Below are 16,137 nucleotides of genomic sequence, written 5' to 3' on the forward strand. Positions count from 1 at the left end.
TCCAAATGTTTGATCACATTTCACCCATCCCTGACCAGGATGTGATGGGTCAAAGAAATGAGCACGAGGTAGCTGCTCTATGACTATTATTCCAGCAAATTGCCGAGTTGCTTTCCTCCCACTCTCCAAGCGGGGTATTCTTCTCAGAGGCCTGTTTCTTGCGCCTCTTTCCTGAGGCTGTCCCTCACTTTACTGGGATAACACTGCTCTGTAGTCACCGAATGGCTGAGAACCAGCATTTCCAAAAATGTATTTTCTACAGGTTAATTGCTATTCTCTGGTGGAAAATAGCTGATGCCTGAGTGAATTTTGAAAATGCTGCCCTGAGCAAACATATAAGATAATTTCCTGCAAGACTTCTCAGAGCCTTTATTATGCTAATGTGCAGCACTGAGTCTCCAGGAGAAGAACATAAAGAGCCTGGACTATGTTTTCAGACTTACTTGACCGTGGACAGCCTTGCAGTAACTTCTCTCCAACCTTGGCATCTGACAACAAATGAGGCTAAAATTATTATCAGACCAGAGGCATTTGCCATTTAATAAAGGATACTTAACGTAAGGAAGAATATCTTCTCCTGCTGCTGTTTTCTTCTTCTTCTTCTTCTTCTTCTTCTTCTTCTTCTTCTTCTTCTTCTTCTTCTTCTTCTTCTTCTTCTTCTTCTTCTTCTTCTTCTTCTCCTGCTTCTTCTTCTTTGGCTATAAGGTTTGGAGTTTTGTCTGTGTTTGTTTTCTTTTGCTTTTCATTGAGTTTTTTGTTTTCACAACTTCGTGTTTGCATACAACACACTGTGATGATGCTCACTGGTCACTTTTCCTATTTCCCTCCCATTCCCGTTAATCTCTTTCTCTCTACCTAGTCTGCTAGAGCCCTCCTTTCTTGTATTCGTTTGTTTGTTAGTTTGGGGTCTGTACAGGTCTTGTGCAGGTGGTCACAGCTGCTGTATGTCTGTGATGGCAGTGGTCATGTCATATGCAGAAGGCATCATCTTGTAGGTTTTATAGTATGCCCCCTTGTAACCAGGCTTTCACAGTGGAAACCTTCCACCTTCTGGCATGCTCCCTGGGCTTCACCCACTTACTCTGGTCTTTGTAGGATCTTTGTAGTCAGGACCAATGTCAGCTCTATCTGAACCACCCAACGCCTTCTCCAGTGCCATGTATAGTTCTGGCTCATATCTGACTATGTTCATTAAATGAAGCCACATTAAAAAACTTGCAAACCTTGTTAGGCTTACTTTCCATGAGTAGAGTTTGAGCTACCAGTGGCATCCACAGCAATTTATTCACTTTTTGATCATTGATCCTTTTTTTTTTTAAATTATTGATCCTAAAGCTGTGAGACAAGATTATTTTCTTCTGTATTTATTAATTAATTAATTAATTAATTTATTTATTTATTTATTTATTTTACAGTCTGGTCCCAGTCCCCTCCCTCCTCTCCTCCAAGTACTACCCTATTGCCTCCTCCTCTTCTTCTCAGAGAAGAGGAAGTCCCCAAGGGATATCACTTTGCCCCCCCCCCATGGCACCTCAGGTTGCAGCAGGACTAAGCAAGCATCCTCTTCCACTAGGGCCTGATAAGGCAGCCCAGCTAGGGGAAAGGGATCCAGTGGCAGGTAATAGAGTTGGAGACAGAACCTACTCCCATTGTTAGGGGACCCACATATTGGCCACACTGCACATCTGCTACATATGTGTAGGAGGTCTAGACCCAGTCGAAGCATGCTCTTTGGTTGGTGGTTCAGTCTCTGTGAGCTCCCACAGGCCCAGGTTAGTTGACTTTGTGGTCTTCCTGTGGGGTCTTTGACCCCTCTGGCTCCCTCGGTCCTTCTTCCCACTATTCCACAGAACTACCTAAGGTTGGTCTATTTTTTGGGCTGTTTCCATCAGCTGCTGGATGAAACCTCTTAGAAGACAGTTATGCTAGGCTCCTATCTGCAAGCATAAGATACTACTATTAATAATGACTGGTTGGCTCTCTTTGGGATACGAATTTCTAAGAAAAGTTGATCAAAACTCTTTTGAGAGATGCATTACGATAGGCTTTCCCTTCCATTGATTGCTGAAGAAAACTCATCGTTTACTAGCTTTGCATGTTTTGGGGAGGTGGAGTCTGGACAATGGATAAAACTGGAAAATCAAAAAGTGGGGAAATTTTATAGAAAAGAGCTGAGATTTTTGAAGGACTCTCCTAGAAGAATAGAAATAAGAAAAGCAGCTGTCTGTGGGTGAAGGATAGATGATATATTTTCTGTGTAACACTTGACCAAACTCATACCCATCCAGACACCCTTCAGATTTTCTGAAGGTGGCCTTAAACTTATGATATTGCCTTCTGCTCCAAAGTGTCAGAGTTATACACACACACCCTATACCTGGCTCCATGGTACTTTCAAAGTTCGATAAATGACCGAGGAAAATCTGGTAATGTTTTCCTATTCACTTTATCCCACTTTAGGCTATCCTCAGCAAGCCTGGGTTATGGAGATGTAGCAGTATTTGAGTTACAAACAAAAGTGAAAAAGAAGAGAGAAAAACAGACTCTTGGCAAGGTTGTATGCGAGTCTCCTGAGAATGAGACTATCTTTCCTTGTGAAACAACTGCATACAGGTTTTCATTATCTACTTCGACTTTGCATTGTCACAGCTTATACAAAAAGAGAATCATGTGGTTGCCTTTATCCAAGCTTCTATAAGCTGATTTTTTCAATATTTATGTACTGTTCACAAAAGGTAATGGAAAGTTATTTGACGATGTGCATACATCTTTATATGTAAGGGGAAAAAAAAAGATATCTGAGAAACACAAAGCATAGCAATCCTAATGCCTGCAGAGTCATAACAAACCTCCTTAACCAGGGACAACTTTTGGCAAAGTGATTCAACAGGAACCTAGAATGCATTTTTGATTTCTTCAAAAACAGGTAGCTTAAAAAAAAAAGCAACATTGGCGGGATCCAGAAATGTGGAAATTAATTGAAAAAAGAGCTGAGATCTACAAGGGATCTTCAAAAGGGAAGACAGGAAATAGACACAGCTGTTGTTGGGTAGACTTCTACCAGGTGTCACAGAAGCATTTTATGGGATTCTGAATAATCTTATGTCAATAGATTATAATGGTATCATCTGAACTTCTCACATTCTTTCTATTTATCAAAATATAGCTGCCATGTTTATCCAGAAAACAAGAAATTCCAAACTGGAAGATCCAGAAGGCTTCCAGTTGCATCTGTAAAGAGGCATTGATGGGAATTTGTCCATTTTAGGTCTAGGGAGAACTTGGTGCCTAGCATTTTCCCCTTCTTCAGATAACACACCTGACTTGTTCTTTATTAAAATGAGATTTGCTTAATGAAAATTAGAAGAGTTGTGAGATGCAATTAGAGAGAAAGAAAGTGATGTGGGAAGAATATAACCCAAAAGTTTAAAGTTTGATTTAGCCCTCCTGACATTTCTGTTCTGCTTTTTATTAGTAAATAATTTCTATGTAGTGGATTTAATTATGTCATTTCTATGCATATGTACAATGTACTTTGATCACACTCACCTTTCTTTATTCTCATTTGTCTCCTTGCCCCCTCCACTGACATGCTTCCTCATTTCAGGTATTCCTCCTTCTACTTTCATGTCTTTGGGGGTATATGTGGCATAAGGGGTTTCATTAGGGTTGATTCCAGGAGCATGGCAGAAGAGATTCTTACAGGGGCAGGAGCACCATGCCACTGGCTGCACCACTGAAGAAAATGTCTCTTCCTCTCTCGGCAACTATAAACTGCTTATAAATCTTCACAGATGGGTTGGGACCTCACAAACACTTCTCTCCTTGGCAGCATGTGGAAGGTCTTATCATGTCTAGGTCTTGTAGAAAGGATCACAGAGCCTGGGAGTTCAAGAGTGCAATGGGTGTGTCATTCCTGGAATGCAGTATTCCACAATACCCCAGCCCTTCCTCTACCTCTTATATTCTTTCCAGCCCCTCTTCTGCAGTGTTTTCTGAGTTATGGAGGGGATACCATACATACTCCATCTATAGTTCAAATACATAAAACAATAATTCTTATCAATACTGTGGTGAATTATGAATCTTTGCAGTTGCTGCTGCTCACTGTAAGAAAGAAGCCATTCTGACCCAAACTGACAGTAGCATTAATATATAAGGACGGACATAGCTCTTTATAAGGTAACTTGATGCCTATTAAGCAAAACAACAGATGGAGCTCCCCCACCATGATCTATGGCATCCCCATCCATAGACTTTTGACCAAGTTTACAGATCTACAGTACTAGATGTGGAGTGGGCCTAAAAGCCACACCGGAAAGTGGTTGACTACTCCCACAATGCACTGGTGAGAACAGCTTGCCAGGCTGAGCTCCCAACAGAATTTCCCCACTATCAAAGAAAGGCAGAGCATCCAGGGTCCACAGTTACCTTTTGATGTTTCTGAAGCTGCTATGGTAGACCAAGAGGTGGGGAGGAAAATATTTATAAATAAGAAGGATAAAGGAAATGGGAGGGACAGAGGGAGGGAGGGAGGAAGGGAAGGAGACGGAGACAGAGAGAGAGAGAGAGAGAGAGAGAGAGAGAGAGAGAGAGAGAGAGAGAGAGAGAGAGAGAGAGAGAGAGAGGAGAAGGAAGATGAGATGAGATAAGGTAGAAGGGACAGCAGAGAAATCCAGGCAAACAAAAAGAGGCCAATTTAAGGTGGAAGAAAGGAAGAAACAAGAAAAAGAGGCAAGAAGTGATAATGGTCAGGAGTGATCCCAGACATGCCAAGATGAGCATGCTTGTTTGGGGGTTATGGTTCCAATATCTTCTGAGGAGACTACCAGGCAACAAGACTGCCACATGAACTATTTTCAAACTGTGTATAGAGAACTGGGGAAATGTGTGTGTTTGGACTTAGAACGTATGCAGAGTTCTGAGGATTTCTGCATCTACTCAGTAAGTTTTCGTGAGGCTTTGCTATGGGAAATAAAAGCAAAGTAAACACTGGTTGCAGAGAAGACACATGAAAGCAAGATGTCTTCTTGTAATGCAGTGTTTTGGGGAGCTTACTCCTGTCTGGAGAAGATGCTTTTCTTCAGCTCTTGTTGAGACAATCCATAGTCACTCAAATCCCGCTGTCTATATATGTTTATTAAAATGTCTTATTGAAACAAGGAAGTTGGAAGTACTAGCTTAGAGCAGGTAAAACCATCTCTTGTTTATATTTGGTGTTTTTTATTATTCAGGAAATTATTTAAGTCCAAATAAAATATTTGGTATTTTTAATATATATGAATGAGCAAGGAAGGCATGCAGATGCTTGCTGAGCCACAGCAAGGCTTATGTCAGACATATGTGACAGCACTGGCTTCTAACTCCAGGTATCTGAGGGAGATATTATTTAAAAGTCAGTATCTATCAATAAAAGACATTTCTTATACTTGGTCACCACCTGAAAGAAATGCAGACAGGGAGTGTTGGGAAATGCCAGTGTTGATGCTATCGTGAGCACTGAGGACTTCTGGCCACAAGATCCAATTGGTGAGCCAAGATCTTTGGTCCCCTCTTTCTCTGATATGTTATCATGTCTGGGGAATGAAAAGAATTCTGACTTTTATCCCACTGTGCTCAATACTCAAGCATTCAACAGAAAGAAAGATCACACTGGTGGGATTCAGTACTGGGGGAATTCTGTGTGCTGGGAGCTAATGGGAGGCCACCGATTCATCCCATATACATTATTTCTCCAGGAAACACAGCATAATTGAGGACAATTTTCCACCATGAATTGCATCATTAGCTAACACAGGGAAAGTGAAATGCTGTTAACTTTTCTTTTCCTTCTGCAAAGCTGATGAGCTGAAGAAAATAGAAATGAAAAGTTTAATGCAATTTTTTTTTTTGCCAAGAATATCTGTTGAAAATCAGAATCAAAACACTTTTACACAGTAATAGAAATCCCACATTTTAATACATTGCCATGCATATAAGGAATCAAATAATGCCGAATACAAAATAGGCAAATATACAAAAATGATAAAGCTGATTTTCAAGCCTTAGAAGAGATCATGCTCAAGGGTACAAGTGGGCAGAGATCTGTACAGTTTTATTCTTATCGGTTTAAAAAGACTGATCCCCCTCCCAGGCTGCTTGACAAAAACCCAAGATAGAAAGAAATCTTCTTTAAAAAAAAACATATATAAAGGAGACCCAAAGGGAATTGGCAAGTTGGTAGCTGCTCAAGATACAGAAGTCAGTGGCTCAAAATTGTGGTGCACAATAATTTTCATGTTTAAAGAAGAAAGATGTCTAAATATCTGGTGCCGTGGAGCCCAGGAACAACATGGGCATCCAACGGGAAAGGCACTCTTGTTTTTGCCACATAACTTGGTTATGTCTTTCAAAGTCTGGGCCTGGAACCCTTCCTAGAGTTAAAAAGAGAGGGACAAAGGAAGGAAGGAAGAAAACAAGCAAGCAAACAAAAGAAAAGGAGAGGAGAAAAGCGCAACAAAGTTGGGTAGTGGCTAAGGGAAATTCCTATTTAATGAACCAGTCTTGGGAGACCAGCACAATTAAAACTGCTGCTTTAACTATGTACTTAAGGAAGCTGTAATGCCTAAAATCTCCATAGACTATTATGTTATGAAATGCGCTTTTCTGTCATGCTGGTCTGAGAATGGATCAGTCTTTTTTTTTTTTTTTAATCATATTTCCTCCTTCAGATTTTGTTATATTGGGAGGGGGGTGTTATTTTATCTTTTCATTTTTGTAATGCTGGAGACTGAACCTGATTTCTTACATATATTTGGCAATTGCTCCACCACTTCTCTGCCCTTCCCAGACTCTAGGGTGCATTGCTCTTCTGTTTAATTCACACCACAAAGTTTTTCTTTCTTCTTTCTTTCCTAGAACATATACTAACATGCAATAACTCCTGATCAAAAAAAAAATTCGACCATGCCTATGTAATTCTTGGAACCCTCAGTATGCTAACTGCACATGCTCTGTGGCCTTGTTCAATCTGAAGGTTGGTAGTCTGCGCCTGTATCGACCTCTGAGTAGCGTCACTATTCTCTGAAAACTTGGAGAGGAGAGGAGAGGTAAGTGGATGCCATTATTGAAGGCTCTATAGGCCATTTCTCATATCTCAGAAAAACCTTCATATGTGTGTGTGTGTGTGTGTGTGTGTGTGTGTGTGTCCAACCATTCAAAACACCATGTTTTGCTTTATCATCATTCTTTTCCTCTTTCAATCCCAGAGTGGAGGCTTGATAATAATAGTTTTGAGGAAAAAGCCAAAAATGAGGAATGGTATCAGTAATAGATTCCAAGACCGAGTTTGCCATGGCAATTACACCTAGATATATGGTATGGGACAATATTCCCTACTATCCCCTTCAAGTCCACAAACAAACCTGTCTGCTGAGGGACAGAAAAAAATCCCTGAGGGGCTCACTCAGGCCCAGAGACCCTGGAGAATTGCTCTTAGTCTACCATTCTTGAATTCAGAACAGTTCTTTCCCTTTATCAGCAAAGTGCCAATCTCTACAAAGTCCTAAGAATAACTTAAGTATATAAAACCACAACAGATCGATAGTTTCTTTTCTCAGGTGCTTTTTACTGCTAATCTGTAATTTTGTTACAATATTGATCTTTTCTAAAATTTCGTGTAAAGCTATTTAACTTAGCGCCTAATAATATTAAATAGTTGGATTAACTAGAACTACAGTAGTGTGATTCTGCGGCCAAAGAGTTTCGGCAGAATTAGGTTCAAAGCATGTGAGCTGCCTTGGCTTTTTCAGCAGGCTGGTTTCTCCTGTTCTAGTCATCACTGAGATGCACAGTGCAAAATTAAAGGGCCAGCTCTTAATTCAGTTTTCTGTAATGTGAGTTTCTTTTATTAGCCGGAACACCAGCCTCCTCTAGCATGGTCTTTGTAGGACTGTGCTTTCTGGCTGGGAAAGGAAAGATGGAAAGAGATAAACTATGCAGAGCCCCACCATTGCCCAGGGCAAGTGCACACAAGCAGAAGTCCTCCTTCCCCGGTGTGTGTTTATACGCTTGCAGAAGCTAAGGCTTCGGTTGCTGGTGATCTGAGGTAGGAGTGGAAGAAGTGTGGAAGAGATGGCCTGGAGATGTGTGAGTCATGGGTAGAACACTTGGCTAGCATGCCAGACCCTGGGTGCCATTCCCAGCACTGCTGCAAAAAAGGAAATCAACAACCAAACAAGGTGGAAGACGAGGCTCTACTCATTTGAACATAAATAGGTACCGGCGACCGACTAACATGACCTTCCAGGTTTCTTCCATCAGTCACTGGGGCCTTTTTAACTGATTCTTTTTTTCCAGACAGAATCTCATGTAGTACAGATTAGCCTCAAAATTGCTATGCAGTCCAAGATGACCTTGAACTCCCGAGCTGGGGTGTGGTGACACACGCCTTTAATCCCAGCACTTGGGAGGCAGAGGCAGGCAGATCTCTGTGAGTTCGAGGCCAGCCTGGTCTACAAAGTGAGTCCAGGACAGCCAAGGCTACACAGAGAAACAAACAAACAAACAAAGAACAACAAAAAGACCTTGAACTCCTGATTCTCCCTCATCTCTTTCTGCTAAGTGCTGGCATTATAGGCATGTATCACTCTACTTGCTTTGTGTGGTGCTAGCGCTCCAATGTAAGGCTTGGGTTTTGTGCATGTTATGAAAACATCACTAAGTTAATTACATTCCTAGCTCTACCAGAGGCCTTTTTAATATATAGAAGACCTGGCACATGCTTCCTTCACCTCTGCAGTTGATATGTGAGAAACGCACACTTATCTTGAATTAACTATATGGGATCCAGTCATGGAAATTGCCCAAAGTTTCCTGAGTCTGTGGTCAGCTCCCAATGTAATTGGATGAGGTGTATATGTATATTTCACTCAAAAATCTTCAAACCAATGACTATGGCAACACTGAAATTCCAAAATCTATTCTTATACTTGTGCTTGAACAGAGAATCTACCTAGTGGGTTTGAAAGTCCTTTCATGGCCTTTGTAGTGTTTTCGAAGCTGGGGTCACATCTGAGGAGATGGCAGCAAAGCATGCTCAGTTTGTGGGTGGGTACATTCCGAGGTGAAATAATGATCTATTATACTAAGAATTTTTGTTTCAGCGTAAAGTGTTTTAACATATTTTTATAGAAGGGATGGTAGTGATTAAGTGCAATTCCATCAAACAGATTTGTGTGTTCCTTCAAAACAAGCAAAACTGGAGTTTTGCATTTGATAGCTATGCCTAGGCTAATACAGAAACCTGTGTGATTCAATTCTTTATTTCCTTTGATCCAAATAACTGATTTCTAAAAGGCTGTGAAAAAGCTGACAGGCAACCGGCGGTTAGTTAGTTTAAGTATGAGTATATCCAAGCTGAGTAAAATTCCTCTCTTTCTTTCTTTCTTTTCTTTTCTTTTTCTTTCTCTTGTTTTCCTCTGGTCTTTTGAGACAGGGTTTCTCTGTGTAGGCCTGGCTGTCCTGAAACTTTCTCTGTAGAGCAGGCTGGCCTCCGAGATCCACCTGCCTCTCTGCCTCTGAGTGCTAGGATTAAAGCATCTGTTACCACTGCCCAGCTCAGCTGATTTCTTATCATTTCAGCAGAGCTGAAATGGAAACACTACACAGTTTAGACAGAAGGACCCAGATCTAAAATTCTTTCTCAGACAACTAGACATTTCTGAGGGTTGGACAACAATAATAATACTATCAGTTGACCGAAATCCCCAATGAAATATCAGCTTTATGAAACCTTGCATGTCCAGGTTCCATAGTTCTGTCAAAGCCATCAGAGGACCAGCCCTGGTCCACAGCTGCTGGTCTTTTCCTTTTTCACTTTGTCACCTAGATTTCACGCTACACATTTTAGAGTTTAGAAATAGTGCTTGCTTCTTCCCACTTCCTCATCCACGCTGTTGCCTCTGAAACTGATGTGATGGACAGAAGGTGTCAGCATTGATGCTCACCCTGCAGCCACCGTCACGAAGGAGGAACACTTGGTGGTTTCTTTCCTTCACCTGCAGCTTTCAGAAGCCTATTCTGTATTCCAGCTAACAGACATCACCAGGGGGACATACCTGAATCAGCCTTGTTTTACCTCGTAGCTGCCAGGAATTCTGTTTGATGATAGAGCAGAGTTCACAAAACCATTCCCTGGCTCCAGGATTAGACTCAGATCTAAGGAGATTGAGGTGGAAGCTGGCTTGTCTTTGAAATAGAGTCCTCAGCTGTGCCCAAGTAGAGACAGCTCTTGGCTTGCCCTCCTCTCTAATCCCACTGGCATTGCTTTAATGACTTTCTGCAGATGAAAATGGGGGCCCACTGCTGCTTGAGTTGCATCAAGGTCAACCCTAACACTGAATGATTAGTTAAGGGTGTGTGTGTGTGTGTGTGTGTGTGATGAGGACTATGTGCTTCTGTTTGAGTTCTTTATAGAATTCTTGAAATGTACCTACAGCCCTATGTGAAAAGAAAGTGAAGAGAAGAAAAAAAATCACACACACACACACACACAAAAGCAAAAAGTGAGGTGGAGAGGGCTGTGGGAGAGGCGATGAATAAAAACAGAATAAAGGAATTTTTTGTCACTTTCAAAGATTGGATTTTGAAGCCTATGGCAGCTTTAAGTCTAGTTGTCAAGTAGGAAAATTACTCTAAGGAACACGGAGGAAAACATGGAGAAGGGTGAAGCCGTTAGTGCGTGGGGAAGAGGTTTTGATTAAAAAAAAAACCCGTTAGAGGTGTCTTGAAAACTTTTACTTCCTTGAGACTTTTATTGTTGCTATTCAATTATGTGACATTTGTAGATAAAGAAAGCATTAAGAGTGTGTGGGGTGGATCTGTTGGAGGTTCTTATCTTAGTCTATATTCAGAGCATCCTTCTTCTACCCTTTTTCCCGTGAATGCTAAAAATGGCAAGTTTTCCTCAGTGCTGAGGACTGTCTGCCTGTGTTTGGGCAGCTGCAGGGTGACTCTGGAGAGAACCTGGTGTGTGTGTGTTTACCCGTATTGTGAAGGTAGAAATCACAATTGCTGGGGATACATGTCAAGGAGTTAGTGCAGGGATTTGAAGGTAAGACACACTCCATAAAGAAAGTTGATAGGGTCTCCATTCCCTCCTAGGCAAGTCTCAAGCCACTGGCATGATTTGCTCTGCATATTTAAATTCAGTTCTGGATCGGGAAAAGAGCTAATCCTCTCAGCACCCTGGAGAGCTCGATAATTATTCATTTCAGTTCATCCCCAAGAGTGCCTTTCCAGTATAAGTGTGAGTGTCAGCCTTTTAGTAAAAGGGGTAGCACAGGTTTAAGCAAAAGGGAAAAAAAATTAAACCTCAATCATTTACAGTCTTTAGATAGCAACTAATTTACCTCTTAGCTCCCTATATCTCTGTCCTAACTAAACAAAACTCACCATAAACACACCTGGATTTCTGGAAAGTAAAAATTTACCCCCCCCAACCCCCCACACAAACACACACAGTACAGCAAGAAGTAACCATGGGGACAATCTTACAAAGGGTCTCCATACAACAAGGAAGCTGAAGGCTAGGAATGAAATCATGTCTCCATTTTTCTGGTTTTGCCAGTGCATGCACAGATTTTTTGTGCCACCATGTTTCCTAACCTACAGTGACTTCAAGCAGAGGTTGACAGTTTGAAAAACAGTACAAGCTCATATGCAAAGAAGCAGGTTGTGCCTGGCATTAAGGCATATTTAGAGACACCAGTTTCAACTGGGCTTACATTTTGCCTTTTCCCGTTTCCATCTTTACGCATTATCTTGCAGTAATGTTGCAGTGTGCCTCTGACTTAAAAAAAGGAGGCAACCTCTTTTTAATTGCTCAGATTATTTTTCAAAAGCCAAAATGACGATAACCCATGATCATTTAGTGGACATCTGCACTATAATGTGCGTCCAGTTTTCCAAGTGTGTTAGCAGGAGTCTCAGAATATCGTTGACTATACCAGTTAATTCCCAGATACAATATCTCAGCACCTGGCAGGGTTTATAGGATTCATTAGAACCAATTCAGGGTCTTTAGGAGTAGTTATGGAGCTGGCATTTCAGAGATTTCCAGCATAGTGACAAATAGTAGTGTCTACAGAAACAATAAAAGTATAAGAGCAGGGGTGAGCATCAAGGAAAGCAACTAAGAGCTGCTGTGGGAAGCTCTGGTCAACTTAGCTGGCTGTTTAGCAAGGTTCAATATGCACTCTGAAGCTTCCCACTCACTAAGGCAATGGATCTGACTAATGTCCGCCATGGTCATTTTCCTTTGCTTTTGTGGCAAGATGAGGGAGATGAATGCGGGTGCCTGAATTCAGTTTTCACTATGGGAAAAGAGGGGAGTGCTTGGGAGAAAGAAACAATTCAACAGAAGCAGGTAGAGTGTGCCGTATCTACTAGAGTTGACCCAGGACAGTTCTTGGCTCTCAACAGATGATGGGTGACTGAAAAGAAGGGATGGTGGGACACATAAACCCTGCAGTTGGAACTAAGGCCGATTGGATGGATCATAGAGATGGAATGTGGGCAGCCTGGGTTTAGACCATCAATGCCAGCTTCATAGAGAATTATAGTCTGGGGTAGGTTGGATGGTTCTGGTGGTGATCTGGGTAAAGTCCAGATCTCATAGCAATGGTTATTTCTCTGAGTTTCCTATCAGGAGTCCCTTCTCCAGCCCACATCCTGACAGAATCCATCCTGTAGATAGATGTCCCATGTGCGTGACATTTAGATCTTTCCACTTTCTGAGACCCCCCAAGTGGAGGCAGATAATGAATGTTTGGAGACAACACAAAATGTCTTGCTTGCTCATGCTGGAAGCATTCCAGAAGTTGTTTGATCTATTTTACATATTAGTCTCTGATTCTTGTTGGTCTCATGTTAGGTTAATGAGCAGTGATAACATACTTTGCTCCAGTTTTGGATTCAGCCAAGTTCCTATTTCCAAGAAAAAGATGCTAATATATCACAAAAGGGCAATCCATACAGATGAGCACTTCCCTGGTGTTCAGGCAAGCAATCACTGAACGGACAGGTTTCCCAGGACTGTGCTTTGTAGTTAGAATAAAAAAAAAGTCATATATACATTCCAGGAGGTATTAAAGGGGAAGAGTAAGTCCTATGCTGAGAAAGAAACCTAGTGTGGGCTCAATGTTTTATTTCTCTAGGCACACAGTGGGGGTACAATCGATGCTTCTCTCCAGAACTGTGACTTAAACTTGACTTTTGGAACCTTTCCTAAGTGTGGAAGTGGTACCACTAAGGGAAGTATATCTTGTTGCCCTTGGCATCAATCCACCACGATCTCTGATGGACAGAAGGCCATCCTTTATTGTGTTTGGAGGATCTCCTCTGTAAGACAAGAGTATGTACCCATCGGCCAAAGAGAAGCATTGTGTACAGAGTGTCAGTAGGTCATGTGTTAAGTTGTGCCTGGGTGCAAAGAGCTGACACTTCAAATAGTCTAGCCACCAGGCTTGATTCTGCCTCCTGTTGTGCTACAAGTAATCCAGTTATCCAGGTAGGTGTCAGCAGGTGAAATCTAACAGTATTGTGGCCATATTTACACTGATCTATCACGAACAGCTGGGAGTATACTGGGAGTACAGTTTGTCTTAGACAGTCTGAGCCAGAAATAAGACAAGATTTGTAAAGAAAAGAGAAAACATTTGTTTTCCTACATGTACCAAATGTGCTATTTTTTTTTATCTCAGTGTGGTGTTCTTATATAAAGTGCTTCAGCGTTGAAAGTTACTAACATAATCTAGACATGTTTACATTCCTACAAGAACATAATATTTTGAACCCTTCCACTGAGATTGCAGAACTCTTGTATATATATATATATTTTTTTTTTTCTAAAACATCATGCCATCTGCACACTTAATGAAATAATCCCGTGGTTACCATGCTAAAACAGGACTTCTAGTGGAGGGCACAGAAGGTGCCTAAGGGGAACTTGAGTTATGCACAGTGATGAAAACTGGCAGCAAATTTCCAGCTAATGGTCTGCCAATGACCACTTGGATTGAGTTGGCACTGTATAGTATGCACCTCATTTGAAACTCCACAGCAAACCAAGACTCTTTTCTCCCAAAGTCTGTAATCTTAACTCATTAGGCGTTTTCTCAATTAATCCCGTGAATCTGTCAGTGCTCCAAGGATCTCTTCCTGCAGTGCCACGAGTAAGTCTTTCCCTGGGGAACAGGCCATGTTCATTTCCGTTGGCAGGACAGCAGCTTGCGATGCTAACGTGTTTACGGAGAACCCTCTACTGAGGCTGCAAGATGGAAGGAAAAAAAGGGGGGGGGCATGGTTAGCTACTTCCTTTATAATCTGGCATACCAACATGTAGCAATTATCTTTTTTGTTTTGTTTTGTTTCTTTTCTTTTTTTTTTTGTTTTTTTGAGACAGGGTTTCTCTGCATAGACCTGGCTGTCCTGGACTCCATTTGTAGACTCACAGAGATCCACCTGCTTCTGCCTCCTGAGTGCTGGGATTAAAGGCATGTGGCACCATGCCTGTCTTGCAGCAATTATCTTAAACTCTAACCTTTGACCCTTAGGACAAAGCGAAAAGGCTAGGCAAGCTGAGGGTTACTCAGCTCAGGATGGATTAGGGGGACTTGTGTTCATGAACGATCATGAACACAGGAAGCAATCATTTCTAGAGCCAGGCAATGTTGCCTGGAATAGAGGGCAAAGCCGGGATCTCTGGACTTGTCATTCGGCTCCATGACAGGGGTGCAAAGTGAGAATCCATCTCATGCTCTACAGCTGCATGCACACTCTGGCCCCAGCCACTATGAGGCTAGAAATGGTGCAAGATGGTGCAAGATGTGTGTGTGTGTGTGTGTGTGTGTGTGTGTGTGTGTGTGTGTAGAGAAATGATTTCATTCATCTTTGAATAAAATCAAGGGGGAAATACTAGAAGCAGTAAGCTTACGAGCTCCTGAGTTTGCACATTGAAAACCGAGTGAGGATTGGAGCTAGAAAGAAAAAGTCATTCAAATCTCCTGCTTTGGATTTCCAGGGTTCTGGACTAGATGTTCTATCCTCATTTTAACTTTCAAATTTTCCCATTATTTTTTCTGGCTACTGCCTACATTTCTCCACACACAGGTCCTCAATAACTCATTATTATGAGTATACATGAATGCTTTTTTAAAAAAGAACTCAACTTTAGTTTTATTTAATACATAAATTCAGTGGAGAGCAGCAGGAGTTATTGACGAATGAGAAGCATCCGTAGGTTTTTGAGTCCAGTACAACATATGAGAAGACATACAATTTGTAAGCAAGTGTTTGATTAAAACATGTTATTTATGAGGAAAATGCAAACCCAAAACTCCTTTTGTAAGTGTATTAACTATCAAATAGTAACACAATTCTGATAAGGTTGTAATGTGAGCAGGATGTTAGTATGTTGCTCATGGCATTGTAAACTGGAAGAATAACATCCATTTATTTAAAAATCATTAAAAATTTATATCCCCTCATCTAGTGATCTCATCCCTAGGAGTGTACCCCAAGGAAAAAGATAAAAAATACAAGAAGCTATGAGCAAAACTCTGTAACTTGAGGTTGGTTATTTATACTACAGAAAAAAAAATCAAAACAATTCTGTTGTTGAAATTTAGGTTAAGTAAATTATAGTACATTAATAAGATGGATGATTACATGACCATTAAAATAATATTAATTATGATGATTATATAGCAACATGATAAGCAGTTATGATATGCTATAATAGACAGCATAATATATGTACAAATGAACTATAAGTGAAAATGGGAAACATGCTACTAAAATTATTACTTGCAAAACAGTAAGAAAAATTAGGTTCACTAGGTGCACACTCCTGAACAATGATTCACTAATGTATCATGGTAGTTGACAGACAGCACTACTACCTGAGAAAATAATACTTCATACTTCCATACAGAGATGACACCCCATTTTTTGGGGGGAGGAGATTAATGTGGGGAAAATATCCATGTCAACCTATAAAAAAGCCATATAACCCCGAAGCACAGCATAGATTTCAAGCAAACTGACACAGCACAGTATTCTTGAGGCCATTGTTACAATCAGAACTGGGAGATGTAT

At 41.1% G+C, this 16,137-nt stretch overlaps 1 protein-coding gene across 2 annotated transcripts in view; it reads right to left on the reverse strand.

Moving 5' to 3' along the window:
* SAMD12 (sterile alpha motif domain containing 12) overlaps positions 1-16,137 on the reverse strand; it is a 494,897-nt gene that overhangs the window by 46,259 nt on the left and 432,501 nt on the right. The window contains exon 5 of one of the 2 annotated variants that reach the window (XM_084747911.1): positions 7,242-14,308. The exons of the other annotated variant lie outside the window; for it this stretch is intronic. Within the exon in view, the coding sequence (XP_084604037.1) occupies positions 14,286-14,308 (23 nt within the window). The 3' untranslated portion in view covers positions 7,242-14,285. Of the gene's footprint in view, positions 1-7,241; positions 14,309-16,137 lie in introns of those variants that run through there. 2 annotated transcript variants of the gene reach the window in all.

The sequence above is a fragment of the Acomys minous genome, assembly GCF_964271855.1.
Source record: "Acomys minous genome assembly, chromosome: 12".
Lineage (NCBI taxonomy): Eukaryota > Metazoa > Chordata > Mammalia > Rodentia > Muridae > Acomys > Acomys minous.